Source organism: Paramormyrops kingsleyae, chromosome 18 (assembly GCF_048594095.1).
Source record: "Paramormyrops kingsleyae isolate MSU_618 chromosome 18, PKINGS_0.4, whole genome shotgun sequence".
In the NCBI taxonomy this organism is placed as follows: Eukaryota; Metazoa; Chordata; class Actinopteri; order Osteoglossiformes; family Mormyridae; genus Paramormyrops; species Paramormyrops kingsleyae.
Window position 1 is genome coordinate 12,882,916 of NC_132814.1, and position 15,436 is coordinate 12,898,351.

Below are 15,436 nucleotides of genomic sequence, written 5' to 3' on the forward strand. Positions count from 1 at the left end.
GTTAGAGTGTTTGGAGAGCAGTAAAAACACTCTATCTCTCGGGTGGTGAGAATATAGGTTAAAGTTGTGAATCAAGTTTCAGAAGAATTGTAAGTCACTTGGTTATCTTGATGTTGTCTTTTGCATATGCTGTGGTTTGTGGAAATGGGTATTTCACTGTCAAGGTTGAGTATGTATTGCTGTACACCTCAGACAGGATCGTGTCACTTTGGGTCACATAAGGAGGCCATTAACTATGAAAGTGCAAGAGGGACAGAATGTTTAAAGGCATTAAAAATTGTGACTTAAGCTCTTTGGGTATTGTTTGTGACAAAAGAATGGTAGAGTGACAAAAACAGGAAGGAAAGGCAGGAACTTTGGTTTTGTGGTGGCTGGAATATCAAGGAACTAGAAAAACCATAACAGAACTGACCTACACAAACTCCTTCCGACACTCATACACTACAGCTGAGGTGGTTCTCTTCATTGCATTTTTTTTATATATATATTCAAATCAAATTAGAATTCACAGAATGGAAGAGGTGTTAATTTGACTCCCACTGGTAGAGACAGCTCATTATTATATATGAGACCAGCTAAAGAATGTCTAGCTTATAAAACAGGAAGTGGAAATTTTGTGCGATTAAGGTCTTGAAGTTAAATGGTTAAACCCCTTAACCCTGTTAGCATTTGTGCCTAATTCATGCAATTAGTACCAAGCCAAAGTTCTCCCTGCTGGGATCCGTCTTGGCATGACTGCCTCACTTTGTGTGGTCCAAAAGCGAGAGGCAGACCTGCACAAAACACAATATACCAACTCACTGAAACAATATACCCCCAAAATGTCACAATATCTCCTGTGTGTATTTGCTTTAAGTTGAGAGGGAAAAAAGTTTTGATTGACCATCATTTACTCCTTTGCCGTAGCAGCATTTCAGCCAGTGTTGTACGTGTGTGAACAGAGCAGGACGTTATAATCAATATTCACATCTGTATTCACTGAATACCATCCCAGTAAGTATCTCTGGTCGAGGAATAACAAAAAATATGACTCACTGACCCTCCCTCCTACAGCCTTGAAGGAAATAGAAATTAATTTAAAAGACTGGAAAAAAGCATTGTCCCAGAAAAGAAAGATGTAAAGGGGAAATTTGCTAGTGTCAATTTACTCATGAATTTGTCAGACCAGAAAACACAAACAAAACGCAGGAAGCAGAACTCAGGTTTGTTGCTGTAGAGTTGACTGAGGTTATCGGTTGTTGCGTGATCACTTTTATATAATGGGTTGCATTACTCCCTTCTTTGACCTCTTGCCCTTGACATGAGCTCAGATGCCTTTTTTCACATTCCTCAGCTAGAAGGACATTTTTAGCTTTGACCTTTGGCCTCTGGAACATAAACAAAATAGTGGTATCCCTTCAAGGGGAAATTACCTGTTTCCTTGGAGCACACAGACACATAGTCAGCTCCCTCCAAGAAGGGCAGTTGATACACGAAGTAGGACAGAAATTCCTGTATGTGCAATGTACTTTCTCATGTTCAAGATATTACAGTGTGTAACTGGAGTCCCGTAATACTATGTAATATAATAACAGTTCAAGCTGTAGGGAAAAATGGAATTCCACATATATAAGCAGTTAAACTCTTGCCATGAAGCCAAAAGTTATCTGAGTTCCAACCTATAACGGTAACAGTGATTTTAAGATCCTGGACCTAAATTCCCACAAACTGGATTACAGTCCAAGTTTATTTAAAAAAAAAAAATCTGGATACATATTTTTTTCAGGGTAGTATTCAAGAGGTAGTTAAGGCACTCAAAATGGACCCTCTAATACAGGACTGGATTGGCCATCTGGCATACAGGGCATTGAGTAAGTGGGGCAGAAAAAATTATTGTGGAAGACCCATTCCACCCCCTTTCGGAAAAATTTACCATGGGGCCGTTGGGGACCCCAAAGTCCAGTCTAGCCCTGCAGTTGCGTCGCTTTTAAAAACCGAAATGCAAAACCGCTATATTAAGTGTCTGCTCGGATAAATGTAGGGTGCTCTGGCACTTTCGTCACTCTGCTGAAGCAGTGTGCTTCAGAGATCACTGGCATACCTAACGAAGCATGTTCCATTACCATTCCAGCAGGACCAGCAGTATGCCACCTGAATATTCTTCCTCGTCAGTTTGCGTCTGTTGAATATTCTGGTTGTTTATGTGAATTCAGATACATAAACAAGGGCATGGGTAAAATACTATCATACATCTACTAACAAAGACGTTATTTTTTTAAGAAAACGGAAACTTAAAAATTCACATTTTATTGTACTTTATAAAACTTCATATTCGTTATAAAGTATTGTTCCGGTTAAAGTCATATTTTGACAGTACACGCGAAGTTATAAATATGTAACAATAAACCGCAGAACTTGATACATTAGGGGCAGTCACCCACTAGAAATAAGATGTCATGATCGCTCAGTGTATGAGCGACAGCGAGTCTGTGGGGCCGCCAGAGAAAGTGAGTGAGTGAATGTAGTCGCGTCCTGCGGGCGTTGCGTATGCAATGCAGACTGGAGTGGAAACTTCAAACAACTGCACATCTGGTCCCAGTGTAGACAGGCGCACTGGGACCGGCTAAGTAGAGACGGAGCACGTCGGATATGAGAGGATACAACGGAAAATCGATCTACGCGAAACACCGACACAGCACTTGAGAGAGAAATGTGTTTGTTTTTCGGCAAGATGTGCATCAGCTCGAGTTTGCTGCAAGGTGACGCAGCTCCCTGATCCAGGTGGAGTGACGACGACTGCGGCAGCAGTGTGTCCGGGAGGAGGGGGGAAAAAGCGGACGGAATAAACACCATACCCGGGCGGGAAGGTGGCTGCGTTACGATGCGTCTGTGTTTACGATGGAAGGGAAACGAAAGCCAGCGAAAATGCAGCTCCGGCGCTCCATCAGCGAGCAGCTAAGGGACTCCACGTCGAAAGCGTGGGATCTGCTGTGGAGGAATGTCAGGGAGCGTCGCCTCGCAGGTCAGTGCCATTGGGACGCATCGGGACACCTAAATGCATCCTCATAAATAATCTGTGCAGTTCTCCATGCCCCCAAGCTTATACGCAAGACGCAGGACTTTTGTTGTAGGTGGTTAAGTTCTCTAGTACTATTTTAGGACACTGCATGGCTATCATGCCGGTGGCGCGTTCTGCTGTGAAGGTGCCCATGGACCTCGGGATATCACATCGCATCAAAGGCTGCGTTTACCTCCTGCCGGACACCCTTCGGCTGTTTTGTGTCACGTATTCCTTCTGAAATATATTTTACTGTCATTGTCCTACTTGTCAGCTTATCCTGCAGATGTGGGCCAAATTGAACTGTTTTTTTATACGAAAGCGCATTTCCAAAATTAATTTGCATATTTAAAAAATTAAACATTCAGTAACATTTCTGTGAATGCACTTTTACAATTTTACTTTGCGGTTTCTGGTGGATTTATATAGAATGGCCTTTCATGACTGAATGTCAAACAGAAATGCTTTCGGGACAGTTACGTGCCAGCGAAAGTTTCCCAGCTATGTACATGCCGACCGATAACCTCGATTCACTCCTGTCCTGCTTGTTGTAGGAGTGCAATGTGTCACTGTGCTGAAGTTCACAGGTTGGCTTTTCTCAGAAACCTCCGTGAAGAAAGCCACTCCCTTTATAGCAGCATGCGGTCCTTGTGCCCATCCACGGCTGACCGCTTCGGGGATCCTCACCTCGCCCGCATGATGAACGTGTTACCCCATTTGTACTACACTGTTATCGCACAGAGGCAGTTAAATATCGATAGCACATTTACTAACGCACTGAATTAGAAAAAAAAATCCTAATCGGACAAAGTACAGATATTATGTCAAACTTCGTTCAGAATATCAATGCCCGGCCAAAAAAAAATCACCATTTGAATTTATATGAGCAAATACTTAAGAGCCAATGAGTGGATCATTATTACAGCTCAGCAATGTTATGCAGCAATAAAGTCAGCTGAGTACGTGAATCTACTGAATGGCCAGGTTACAACTCCATCCATCATCAATGGATTTGTTTCTTCCCTGTTGGCATGGGCATGTTCCAGGACAAGAATGCCAAGATTCATTGGGTTTGAATTGTCAAAGAGTGGTTCAGGGAGCATGAGGAATCATTTTCACGCATGACTTGGTCACCACAGAGTTGTGACCTTAACCTCATTGAAGGTGTTTGGTATGAGCTAAAGGAGGCTTTATGGAGTGGTTCAACTCACTTGTCAATACAGGATCTTGGTGAGAAATGAATGCAAATCTTGATGAAAATAAAGGGTGAGATGGTGCATAAGCCTGTGGAAACAATGCCATGACAATTGTGTGCCATAATCAAAGCTAAAGGTGGTGCAACGAAAAATTCAAATGGCGACTTTTTTTTTGGCCGGGCAGTGTGCTAATCGCTGTAGCTAAAACAGGACTGCCAGATCTCACACATCTAGCGTGGCACTCACGCTTTCAGAAACTCACGCTAACGCAGAAAATCCTACGGCAAATCAGTATTATTCCATTATAAACCTAAAACTAGCTACATCAGTAGTGTTGTTTGCAAACCCTACAGACTATTTACAAGGTAATAATATTGTTACATACATGTATGTGTTTGCACCAGCCAGCCAGCTGACCAAAGTTGACAACCCTGCCTAAAAAAAACAGAACAGAGAGCATATCTTGTATCTAAAATTAAAAGTTTACATGTCCTGTGTAGTAGGAAAAACCGCCACCTTTGTGTCTGTTACCATCCTCACTTGCTCTAGACCATTGACCAGTTAGATTGTTAATTGAGGAACGTGTCTTCAGAAAGGCATAATGTAGATATGAACCGATTTTGTCATTTCATCTAGAAAGAAATTGTGACCAAATTATTGAATAACGACTAAATTGCTGCTTGCATACTGTCTTAGCCAATGAATGTACTATATTATGCCAGTTAAGGTCTCAAACTGAGGACGGTCGTGTGTCTAAACAGGGACTAGGGGCCTCTGTAATGGGTACAGCAGTGTTGGGAATGTTCTAGTCCAATCCCGTAACTGCTACCATGCTGTCTGTTACCCAAGCACAGAAAATAATTCATACACTATGTTAATGCTTATTAAACCGTTCACCTGGTCGCTGCATATGGTTTTATGATGTTTGGACTGCTTTTCCAACAGAGATTGGTATGGCTCCATTAAAGAAGACAGCAAAGGCAACAGCAAATCATATTTGTCAAGCTTATGATTTTGTCTTGTATTGCTTACACTTGCACCTTGGCGTTCATTGGAAGCTCAGCCCAGCTGCACTTATGCCTAGATGACAGCATGTATGTTTGCAATGTGCCATTTGCCTCACTTGTGTGTCACTTTGGAGAAAAGTGTCCGTTATATATGTAAGATGTAAAGAAATGTTCAGGTCAACAAAACTATTAACTGATCCTCGATCACTTGGAAGATCGCAGGTAATCAGCCTCTCAGGGCGAGTTAAGTATCTTGAAACAGCGTAATTATGCGTCAGCAGCTATAGCAATTCAGCACTAGTTTCTCTGGGTGTCAGAGTAAATGAATAGACCATTTAAGATAATGATTGTGGGTCTTACTCATTTAGTACCAAAGGGTGGTGAGTCCTTATCAACAATTTTGTTGTATATTTTGTTGCCACTAGGTGTCAGTCTATTAAAAAGCTGTCACTGGTGTTCTTTTGAAGGAAAACTGAAGCTGTTTTGTTTCATTCAACATATAAACAATTGTTTTTAACTAATTTTGGATCGTTTAAGGTTTACGTTCACGTTTTATCAACTACAGTGACACTATGTGTCAAACCTATCCAGTGTTGCGGCACCTGTTGCTATTTAAACACAAACGCTAAGCTACGCCAAAGCTTCGAAGATTCTCTGAGTGCCTTAGCTGCCGGTTTTAGCATGCCGGGGGCTACCAGCGCATCTCCTGCCACAGCTGTGGACCCTCCCAAAGTATCCTGATGACGAGCCGGACTGTGACAGCGTGTCGGTAGCATTGCCTAAATGTTAGCCCCCGTGTTCCGTCCCTGTGTGTTTCAGCCAGAGACTCTCGTTTTGTCTTCTGATTAAACCATGGGCATTTGCGGGCATTTGAAGATAATCAAATACAGAACATTAAAAAAGGCCACCTAATAGTCCTACTGAGGAGTAGTGGGTGACTCTCTGAATATGAGTGAACCAATCGTACCTTTACCTTATTATGGTACTGTACATTATTTGTTTTGTTGCTTAGCAAACAGTGTAATTCAAGACAACTTTCACAAATTCCAGTCCTGTACTCTCATATTTTTATCTATTTAGACGGCTGGATGTTGTCTTGAGGCAATTTCGACTGTGAAAAAGCAGGACCCCCCCGCCCCCCCAATAGATGAACCTGTGAGTCTCCTGGGCACAAGTCCAGTCTCATCGTTCCTGCTTTTACTGGTTTACTGGGGAAGCCTCCCTCTGACAGGACCAGGCTGTCTGGAAAAAATGGGAGAAAGTTCCAAGATCAGTGAATGAGGACATGTGATATTCAGTTTTGATTATTTTCATGTGGTTTAATTTCCTGCTCTTCAGTTGCAGCACTGTGATATGAACTTACAAAGCAATAATGGAATGGGGTTTTCATCACCAGAAAGGCGTACTTGCCTTCTGTGGTGTAACATTGTATAATATACTGTATGTGTATCCAGAATACATGTATCTGTCAAGGAAAATGTAGAATGCAGCTTCATACTTTAATGCCCTGTTACATTGTGAATCTATAGTACGCTGGGGAATACAGAAATCTTCATTTTAAATTTAAATTAAGTTTCTTAACTGGCCACAGAGACTCATTTACACAACTGGATACTTTTGTATCTTCCTTACTGTGACCCCTCTGTGACGCACTGTCCCTTAGGTTGCAGAACTTGCTCTATTTGCAAGGACACCTGAGAAAGTGACTTTTTATTTTGGTGGTTGATGTCCTTGTCTCAGTGTCCTTTTCATATTTGGTTAATCAAAGCATTCCTATATTCGAGTCATATTGGCACAGGCAATCCCAATATCTTTGTCATTATCGCTGTCCTCTGTCACTATCGCTGTCCTCTTTGTCGCTATCTCTGTCCTCTGTCGCTGTCTCTGTCCGATTTGTCACTTTCTCTGTCTTCTTTGTCACTTTCTCTGTCCTCTTTGTCACTTTCTCTGTCCTCTTTGTCGCTTTCTCTGTCCTCTGCCGCTATCTCTGTCCTCTTTGTCACTTTCTCTGTCCTCTGTCGCTTTCTCTGTCCTCTTTGTCACTTTCTCTGTCCTCTGTCGCTATCTCTGTCTCATGCACATACTCAGTTACACACATATTAGTTATACATACACACTCATGTTTAACTGCTTCTCTGACCCAAATACATTCACATAGTCGCAGACTCTCTTTATTTGCCATATAGATGTACGCACATAGGATAACATCGCTGTTTGGCAGCAAATGAACAAAGCAACCCCCCCAACCGCGATGCCGATTTCAAAAACACATTCATTGGCAATGACACTGACAGGCCTTCTCACTATTTCACTTTTCTGCATCTGTTCAGCGGCCGTCCACCTCTTGTGTTGTTATTTATAGGTTATTTATTGTCCTGTAAATACACTCAGGCTCATGGGGTATGTTCCCGTCTTCTGTGGGTGGGGATGTGACCTATAGAGCCTGATAAATTAGGCCTTCTGTCACATGCTCAAGCCCTCCGCTAATGCTCTCTGCTAATGTACCATGTTATTGGACCTTTCTCTCATTCCTCTGAACCCAGGCTTGATAGGCGGTTGTACGCATCATTGGGACAAAATTGCCCACCCTGCAGGATATCTACATCCGGCGATGTGTATGTCCAGGGTGTTTAGTATTATCAAAGACACTCAGCACCTGTGCCAAAAACTGTTCCAGTGGCTGTTCTCAGGTAGGCCTCGCTGGAGCCTTATGGCCAGAACTGAGAGGCTGGGGAGAAGCTTCTGCCCCTAGGCCACTAGGATCATCAACTCCCCCAAGTGAAATAGGCTTCAGCTGCTCCAATGGCTGTTCTTAGGTAGGCGCCTCTGGAGCCTTATTGGCTGAGTGGCTGAGGAGGAGCTTCTGCCCCCAGGCCACTAGGATAATCAACTCCCCCAAGTAAAATAAGCTGCAACCTGCAATTTAAATATTTTCTCAATATTTATATATTTATATATACAGTGGTACCTCGGTTCTCGAACTCACTAGAACTCGAATTTCTTGAAAGTCGAACAAACCAGTTTGACCTACAACTCGATCTGAATATCAGAAGTTGAACCATGAACGCTGACCTAATATAAATTGTACGTGCCAGGAAATGAGTCACACGGCACTTCTCTGAGCAGAAACAAAAGGTAACGCTTCAGTGTCAGACTCGCATTTGCTGTAGTAGCAGCGCTTGTTGGTTATAATGCTATTTTATTGAAAATACTGTATCAGGTAATACACTGTACTTTATATAATTTTGTTAGCCTTTGCTCACCAAAAAGTTACGTAATAGTTGTACAAATGTTACAACCTAAAAGTTTGCTATTCACGAACAAATGAACGAATACAGAGTAATAATAAAAATAAACAATGGACCGGATTCAAAGTTTTTATTGTCATGTACAGACTACAATGCAATTCTTACTTGAATGCCTTCTTCACAGACTGGACGATTAATCAAATAAAGCAGTGCAACATTACAGTAACTAACAATAAATAAACCACTAACTTACGTGTACTATAAGAGCATTTGTGTCATTTATTTAAATAATTATTTAAATATTATTTAAATTATTTTACCAGGTATATTCGGGAAAAATAGCAGATTACGAATCGGAACTTCCTGGGATACAAACGTCATGCGTGTAACTAAACTCTTCAGCCAATAAAGGCAAAGGTGTGTCGTCACGGAGGCGGGTCCAGTTTGTACAACCGGGTGAGAGGTCACAATGCATCTAACCGTAATGCATTGCGTCAGGATTAGAATGCGTTGCTTTAAGCCAGCGCTGTAAGCAAGTCGAACGCACCCAATGACCGGACTGGGGAAACAAACTGAAACGCGGACTTAATACAGAGGACTAATAACAACAACCAGAAACAGCTGATTACATGGGGATCCCACACGAGGTTAACGAGGGGGCGTGGCACATGGAAGGAGCGGACGATCGGGGCAGGATAGGGGTAATGTTGGGATAAGATCTTTATTGTTTTGGAAGCCATTAAGAAAAAAATGCTCTTCTTCTTTTATCTTGTTCATTTTGTGTTTAAATGCTAAAAAAAAAAACATATTTAGGTGTAATTTTGGGGGGCTGGGAACCAATTAATTGGTTTTCCATTATTTCTTATGGGAAAAATTCAATCAGAACTCGAACTTTTTAGGATTCAATCCGGAGTCTGGAACGGATTAAGTTCGAGAACTGAGGTACCACTGTATTTCTATTTAAATATTTCTGGATGGATAGTACTTCTTTTGTTAATTTATATTATTTTTATTTTGTTATACCTTGTCTTTATACAGGTACCTTGTTTATTGAGCTGTCTGGAGTAGCGGCAATTTCATTTCACTGTTGTTCAACTGGTACATTCATGCATGTGACAGAAAAAAATCTTGTATCTTGAGTACACAAGTCCATAACATAGGCCAAATGACCTCTGACCCAGGAAGTGAAAGTGTCACATAGAGGGATGCAGCAGTTGTTATGGGTGTCTTTGGTCTGAGTCTTTGGTAGTCCAATGTGTGTCAGTGCCCCCTCGTCTGCCCAAGCTGTCTACACTTTCAGTCTCGTGTGTGGGATCTCCCCCCCACCCATTTTGTTTTGGCTGGCTGGCTCACAGAGTCTTTTGTCTTTTGTTTGCCGTTTAATTTGCCTGGACCTGAAGAGTCAGAATTTGTACAGGGGAAATGCAGTAGTCCATGGTGTGTGTACGAAGCCGCCCAAAGTAGGCCTTCTGAGGCAGGGTGGTGGGGGCGTGGACACCCACTGCACACAAAGTGCTGTTTTATCCCTTGGGTGCCTTATCATGGATCGCAATCATCCTGTGCGCATGTAATGACGTGTCTTCTCCACCCAATGAAGGGAAGCCTCGTAGATGACAGTGACCTCCATGTGGCAAGTGGTCTTTATTGCAGACCCCTGCACCACTCAACTAGCTGCCCTGCTGTAGATCTCTCCATTTCTCGCTCCGTCTCCAGCCCTCTCCCTCCCTGTCGGGCCGGTGTTGGGCATGTTCTGCTGATGAGTCCCCGACCGTAGCACGTAGGTCTCTGCATGTCTGTCGTGCCTGATATGCTGCAGAGCCGCAAATGCTGGCATCAGCCAGAGCTCAGGCAGGTGGTGCAGCCTTCTTCAGGCTAAATTCATGATTGGTTCTCTGAGGTTATGGGTGGGGGTGGGGGTAGGGGTGGGGGTGGAAACAAAACAAAGTGCTGTACTTCTCAGTGACTCAGTCTGTTCCTAGTTCTTCTGGTATCCGTAGTAGCGTGTGTGTACATATTTTGGTTTGTGTTTGCGGCGAGCATTGTCAGAATAGTTTCCGTGGGAAACGGCAGAGTGGCAGAGACCGGTAGTCGCGTTAAACCGCATGACTTTCCACTTCGACGCTGTGGATGGAGGGCGAACGAGAAACAGTGTACAGGCAGCTCTCGGACATGCACCGGGACCAGCAGTGTTTGGGCAGCGTGGGTCCCGATGCCCCAGATATATTCCTGCGCCTGGGCAGGCGCCGCAGGGGGCCGTCCAGCTACCGGCTGGGCCGCATCATCGCCCGACAGCAGCTGCTGCAGAAGATTGCTCAAGGTATGGCCTGCGTGGAGCCGTGTTCCTCCTCTGTCGCCGCTCTCAGCTGGTTGGGTCAGTGGTGCTGTAGTCCTGAAATCCCTTAAAAAAACTTTTTTCTAGCAGTTTTTCCTACTTTCCTTGTCTTACCACAGCAGCACAGCTGTGATTCTGGACCTGAGCGTGTTTGCAAGTGCATAATCCCAAAAGCACGCCTGTTGGTATCTCCTTGCATAAGCTCTGGCAAAAATGTTGTTAAGTGTATATGCTGGTATTCTGGTCTCCCAGGAAACCAGCTGTGCCGCTTTGCGGGATTAGGACTTATCAGCCCCATCCTTCCGGATGAAGGAGGTGGGTTTGAGTGTGTTAAATGCATCCCTCACCTTTTTTGGCCCCAGTTCAGGTGCGTAATGGGGGTCTTGGTCTCCTTCCCGTAACTCAGGTGCACGTACATGCCATATTCTTTGAGACATTTGATCCTTTACATTAACACTTAACTGATGATTCTATGTCACGGTTTAACTGGAGCTGCGCTGGACATTGTAGCACTTTTTTTGATTAAGGAACAGCTTAAAGAAGTCAGGCACACCAAAGCTGACTGCTGCTCACCAGAGCTTGTCCAGTTCTGTACAGTGTAGCTCTCTGTTTGCATTCCTACAATGGGGCATGTCAGGTCTTGTGTCTGTCCTACGTGTGCATCAGGGCTGTGCAATCTTCTCATGAACATGGCGGAGATCCTGGGAGTAGCTGGTTTGAGGCAGAAGGTGATATAGATGGGAATATGAACAGTGGGTTATGGATTCACATCCCTTGGGTGTAGTTAATGTCTTGCGTTATAACAGCAGCATCCAAAACTGCTTTGGACAAATGTGAATACAAAAAAAGTCAATCATGTTTATACTTTGAACTGATTAACCTGTACTTTGTGCCCTAATCTGCAGGAATTACAAGAATTTCATTTTGCCGTTCTTGTGATAATGACTAAACCTTGAAGCCATATGAAGTTATGTAAATGAGCTGGTGTTTTCTGTGATGGTAATTAGCATTAGGAGACACTTATAAACACTGACATGGGTATGACCTTGTAGATGACCTTTTGTTGACACATGGAATGACGCCAGTACTCCAGACACCAATTCATCACCTTCACTGGTCCCAACTGCTCCGAGGTATCGTCATGTTCATGGTTCTCAGTTTATTGGTTGATTCTGAATTCTTGGAGGTAACCACGTCTCATCTCTGCAGCCTTTCGTTACCGTAATGTCACCAAAAATCAGAGTGGCTATATGAACAGTAACTCAGCAACAGAAACAGTTGGGCAGCTGTAAATCTGTTACATCACAAACTGCGGAAGCTCTTTTTAAAGGGGAGTTACCACTACACTGCAAAAAGGGCCTATTCTCTCTCAAGTGTTGTCATGGAAACTCACCCATTGATTCTCATGCAGTGACGTCTGCTTTAGTGCCGATTCAGCCTGAAATTCTCTTGTGAGAGAGCCTTGAGGTATTGGCCCCTGAAAGAGGCTGCTCCAAAGCCGCGTTCCACCATTTCATGGATCCTACTGTTCACGCCACTCTGCATTTATATCAGTCTCTGCTAAGACATCTGGGGGCAGACTCCCTGTTTAGAAAGTCTCCCTGCATCTTCTGGTCAGATCACGCCATGGGCAGTGGGGATTCCTGAGCAGGAAGCAGAAGTGGGATGGTCCTCAACAAGCAAAAACACATCCTAAGCCACCTAAAGGCAGAGGTGTAAAGTTCAGGTCCAGAAAGTACAAAATCCAGATTTTGTTCCAACCAACCAGCTGAATAGTCTGTGAATGTAAGTATTTATTCTCAACTGGTTGGTTGAAACAAAATTTTGGTCTGAATTTGTACTTTCTGAAGATGAATTTTCCATCTCTGTCTAAAGGCTGAGTGCTTCATATCATCTGTTCTGTTTCCCTCTCATTGAGCTGGACTGGCTTCAACTCCTGGCTCAGAGGTACAACAGGCATGTCAGATGCGGAAACCCACAGACTCTGTGCCAAATGTTGCTGACGCAAAAAACGCACTCGCACACTACGCTCTCTGTACAGTAATCAAATGAGCTATTCACAACTTGTATAGAGGGTGGGGGGGGGGGTTTCCTGCCTGATTCTTGATTCCACTTAGAAAATTCCCAATTTGTATTTTCTATTTTTTGACTTGAGCCCACAAGTTTCCTTTGTAAAAAGAAGTTTAAATTAAGCTCAGATGTTTGCGTATAGACAGTACTGTGGGAGTACTGTGGGAGTACCGTATGTATTTAGCGGGTATAGACGGTAGGGACATGTCCCTACCAGTACTGTGGGAGTACCATATGTATTTAGCGGGTATAGACGGTAGGGACATGTCCCTACCAGTACTGTGGGAGTACTGTATGTATTTAGCGGGTATAGACGGTAGGGACATGTCCCTACCAGTACTGTGGGAGTACCTTATGTATTTAGCGGGTATAGACGGTAGGGACATGTCCCTACCAGTACTGTGGGAGTACCGTATGTATTTAGCAGGTATAGACGGTAGGGACATGTCCCTACCAGTACTGTGGGAGTACCATATGTATTTAGCGGGTATAGACGGTAGGGACATGTCCCTACCAGTACTGTGGGAGTACTGTATGTATTTAGCGGGTATAGACGGTAGGGACTTGCCCCTACCAGTAATGTGGGAGAACCGTATGTATTTAGCGAGGTGGGAGTTTTGGCCCTGATTTGGTCCCTACCAGTGTTGAAACTAAATCTACGCCCTTAAATAACCAATTTTTTGTGCTGTGTTATGGTCATAACATACTCAGATGGAGACTCAAAGAGTTGGTAATTACTGTTTACAGTTGTGTCATTCATGTTTCCCAAGTTCTGAGCTCACTGGAAAGGAATCATGTTTATTTTCATATTTCTTTGGGTTCTGTGTTACCAATGATGGAGGTTCATATCTGGTGAAAGCACTTTGTTTATCAATCACTGCAGATCCCGCCAGTGATGGCTTGTTGTCTGTCTGAGTCAGTTTGCTCTTTGTGATCATTAGCTGGGTTTATTAGATGTTGAAGGTATATTTTAGAGTAGTGCTGGGCGATAAAACGATCTTAATTTTTTATTGATAAAAAATTAGGACGATCACGATGATACACACAGACTATAAAACTTGATCAATCAAATTTGCTCCGTGTTAGAGAATGCGCTGAAACAGACAACTCTATGGCCTATCGAGCAGAGGTTTACTGAACGCCAGCACAACAGCCAATCACCGACGACGTAATTTTGCCCATCCTCCCTTAAAGAAGCAATGGATGCGTTCAACTTGGGCTAGGTCTGTCTCCAGCTGACGCAACGTGGAGCGCAATCTGGCTGCGGCTGCAGGGGTGGAGTATAAACTGACTGCGGCCAAGTCAGACAATTTCTACTCCTCGTAGTCTGCGAGACCTGACTGCAATGGCAGCACTGCCAAAAGGGTGTGGATAAATCTATACAAATATCACCTGCATGCACATTACTTCTTTTACAATAACCAACTGATGTTTCATTTCATTGGTTATCAACGCCCGGCCCCCCGACTCACTGTAAAAAAAGTATTGCTGCTTACACTGAGTGTTGAAACCGGTCACCCAGATGATTTTACTTCATTTGTTGGTTCCTAAACAGCTTTCACCTTAAATTGATCTCAGCTCTGTAACATTAGGTTTTATTGATTTATCTTTTTGATGCTGTATATCATGGGATCATTCCGTACTGGATAATAAAAAGCTGTGGATCGTTTATAACCAACACTGCCATCTCTCCCCCCTCCAGCTACACAAAAAGTACCATCAAGTTCATCATAAGCCGCCCCCCCCCCCTTAGAGTTAGGATTCCCGGCCTAAACAAGCTTCCCAGTCCAACCCTGGGGGTTCAGTCAGTTCAAGTTCCTTGTAAGTCTACTCAAAAAAATATAGATTGTGTTACCCATCAAAAGCAGTCGTCCATGGCAGAAGTGAGTAAAACACGTGAGTAAAATGAGGATAAGCTCAATATTTTGTGTTACCAAGGAAATAAACCTCCGCGGGTTCAGCCGCCTACGCTTATAATACAGTAAACGCTTGTTAATAGAGGCTGGGTGGCCCAGGGCTTTTACAGTATAGTTTTAGTTGTTTTGACACGTTTCCCCTTTTTTTAGCCCCTTAAATGTAGCCTTTCCAGGGAAGGACACGGGGTGTTGGCGGGGAGGGGGTTCCGTATATTGTCAAGCAGGAATGAGTCCCCAAACTGTTCTTATCTCTAGGAGGATACTCTCCCTCCTCTATGATCTGCCCTCAGAACATTTTTGTGTAAGTAAAAATTCCACAAGCTCACAGTCCAACTGCATTCTGGCCCTTTGGTTCTGCATGGCTACTGGTCACTTTTAAATAGTTCTTCTCATCAGTTGATCATGTCGGCAATGTTTTTCACACAGGACGTTTGCACCAGGACCAATGGTGATAGTGAATCATAAGTTTATGGCTTAGGGTGACTCTTAAACTGCTCAGAGAAACGATGAATACATTCAGTGGGTGCCCAGCTGCTTAAATGGGTTTACATGAGTCAAGCCTTATGTATGTGTGCGTGCGTGTGTGTAAATGGAGATTTGGTGTATCCACTTGACTGCGTGGGTATGGGT

At 43.5% G+C, this 15,436-nt stretch overlaps 1 protein-coding gene across 3 annotated transcripts in view; it reads left to right on the forward strand.

The window, feature by feature from the left end:
• stard13a (StAR related lipid transfer domain containing 13a) overlaps positions 1–15,436 on the forward strand; it is a 67,609-nt gene that overhangs the window by 26,572 nt on the left and 25,601 nt on the right. Inside the window, exon 1 of one of the 3 annotated variants that reach the window (XM_072702027.1) lies at positions 2,479–3,001. The exons of 1 other annotated variant lie outside the window; for it this stretch is intronic. In XM_072702027.1, coding sequence (XP_072558128.1) covers positions 2,878–3,001 — 124 coding nt within the window. In that variant the 5' untranslated portion in view covers positions 2,479–2,877. Of the gene's footprint in view, positions 1–2,478; positions 3,002–10,457; positions 10,806–15,436 lie in introns of those variants that run through there. One more of the 3 variants, XM_072702026.1, reaches the window with a different exon arrangement.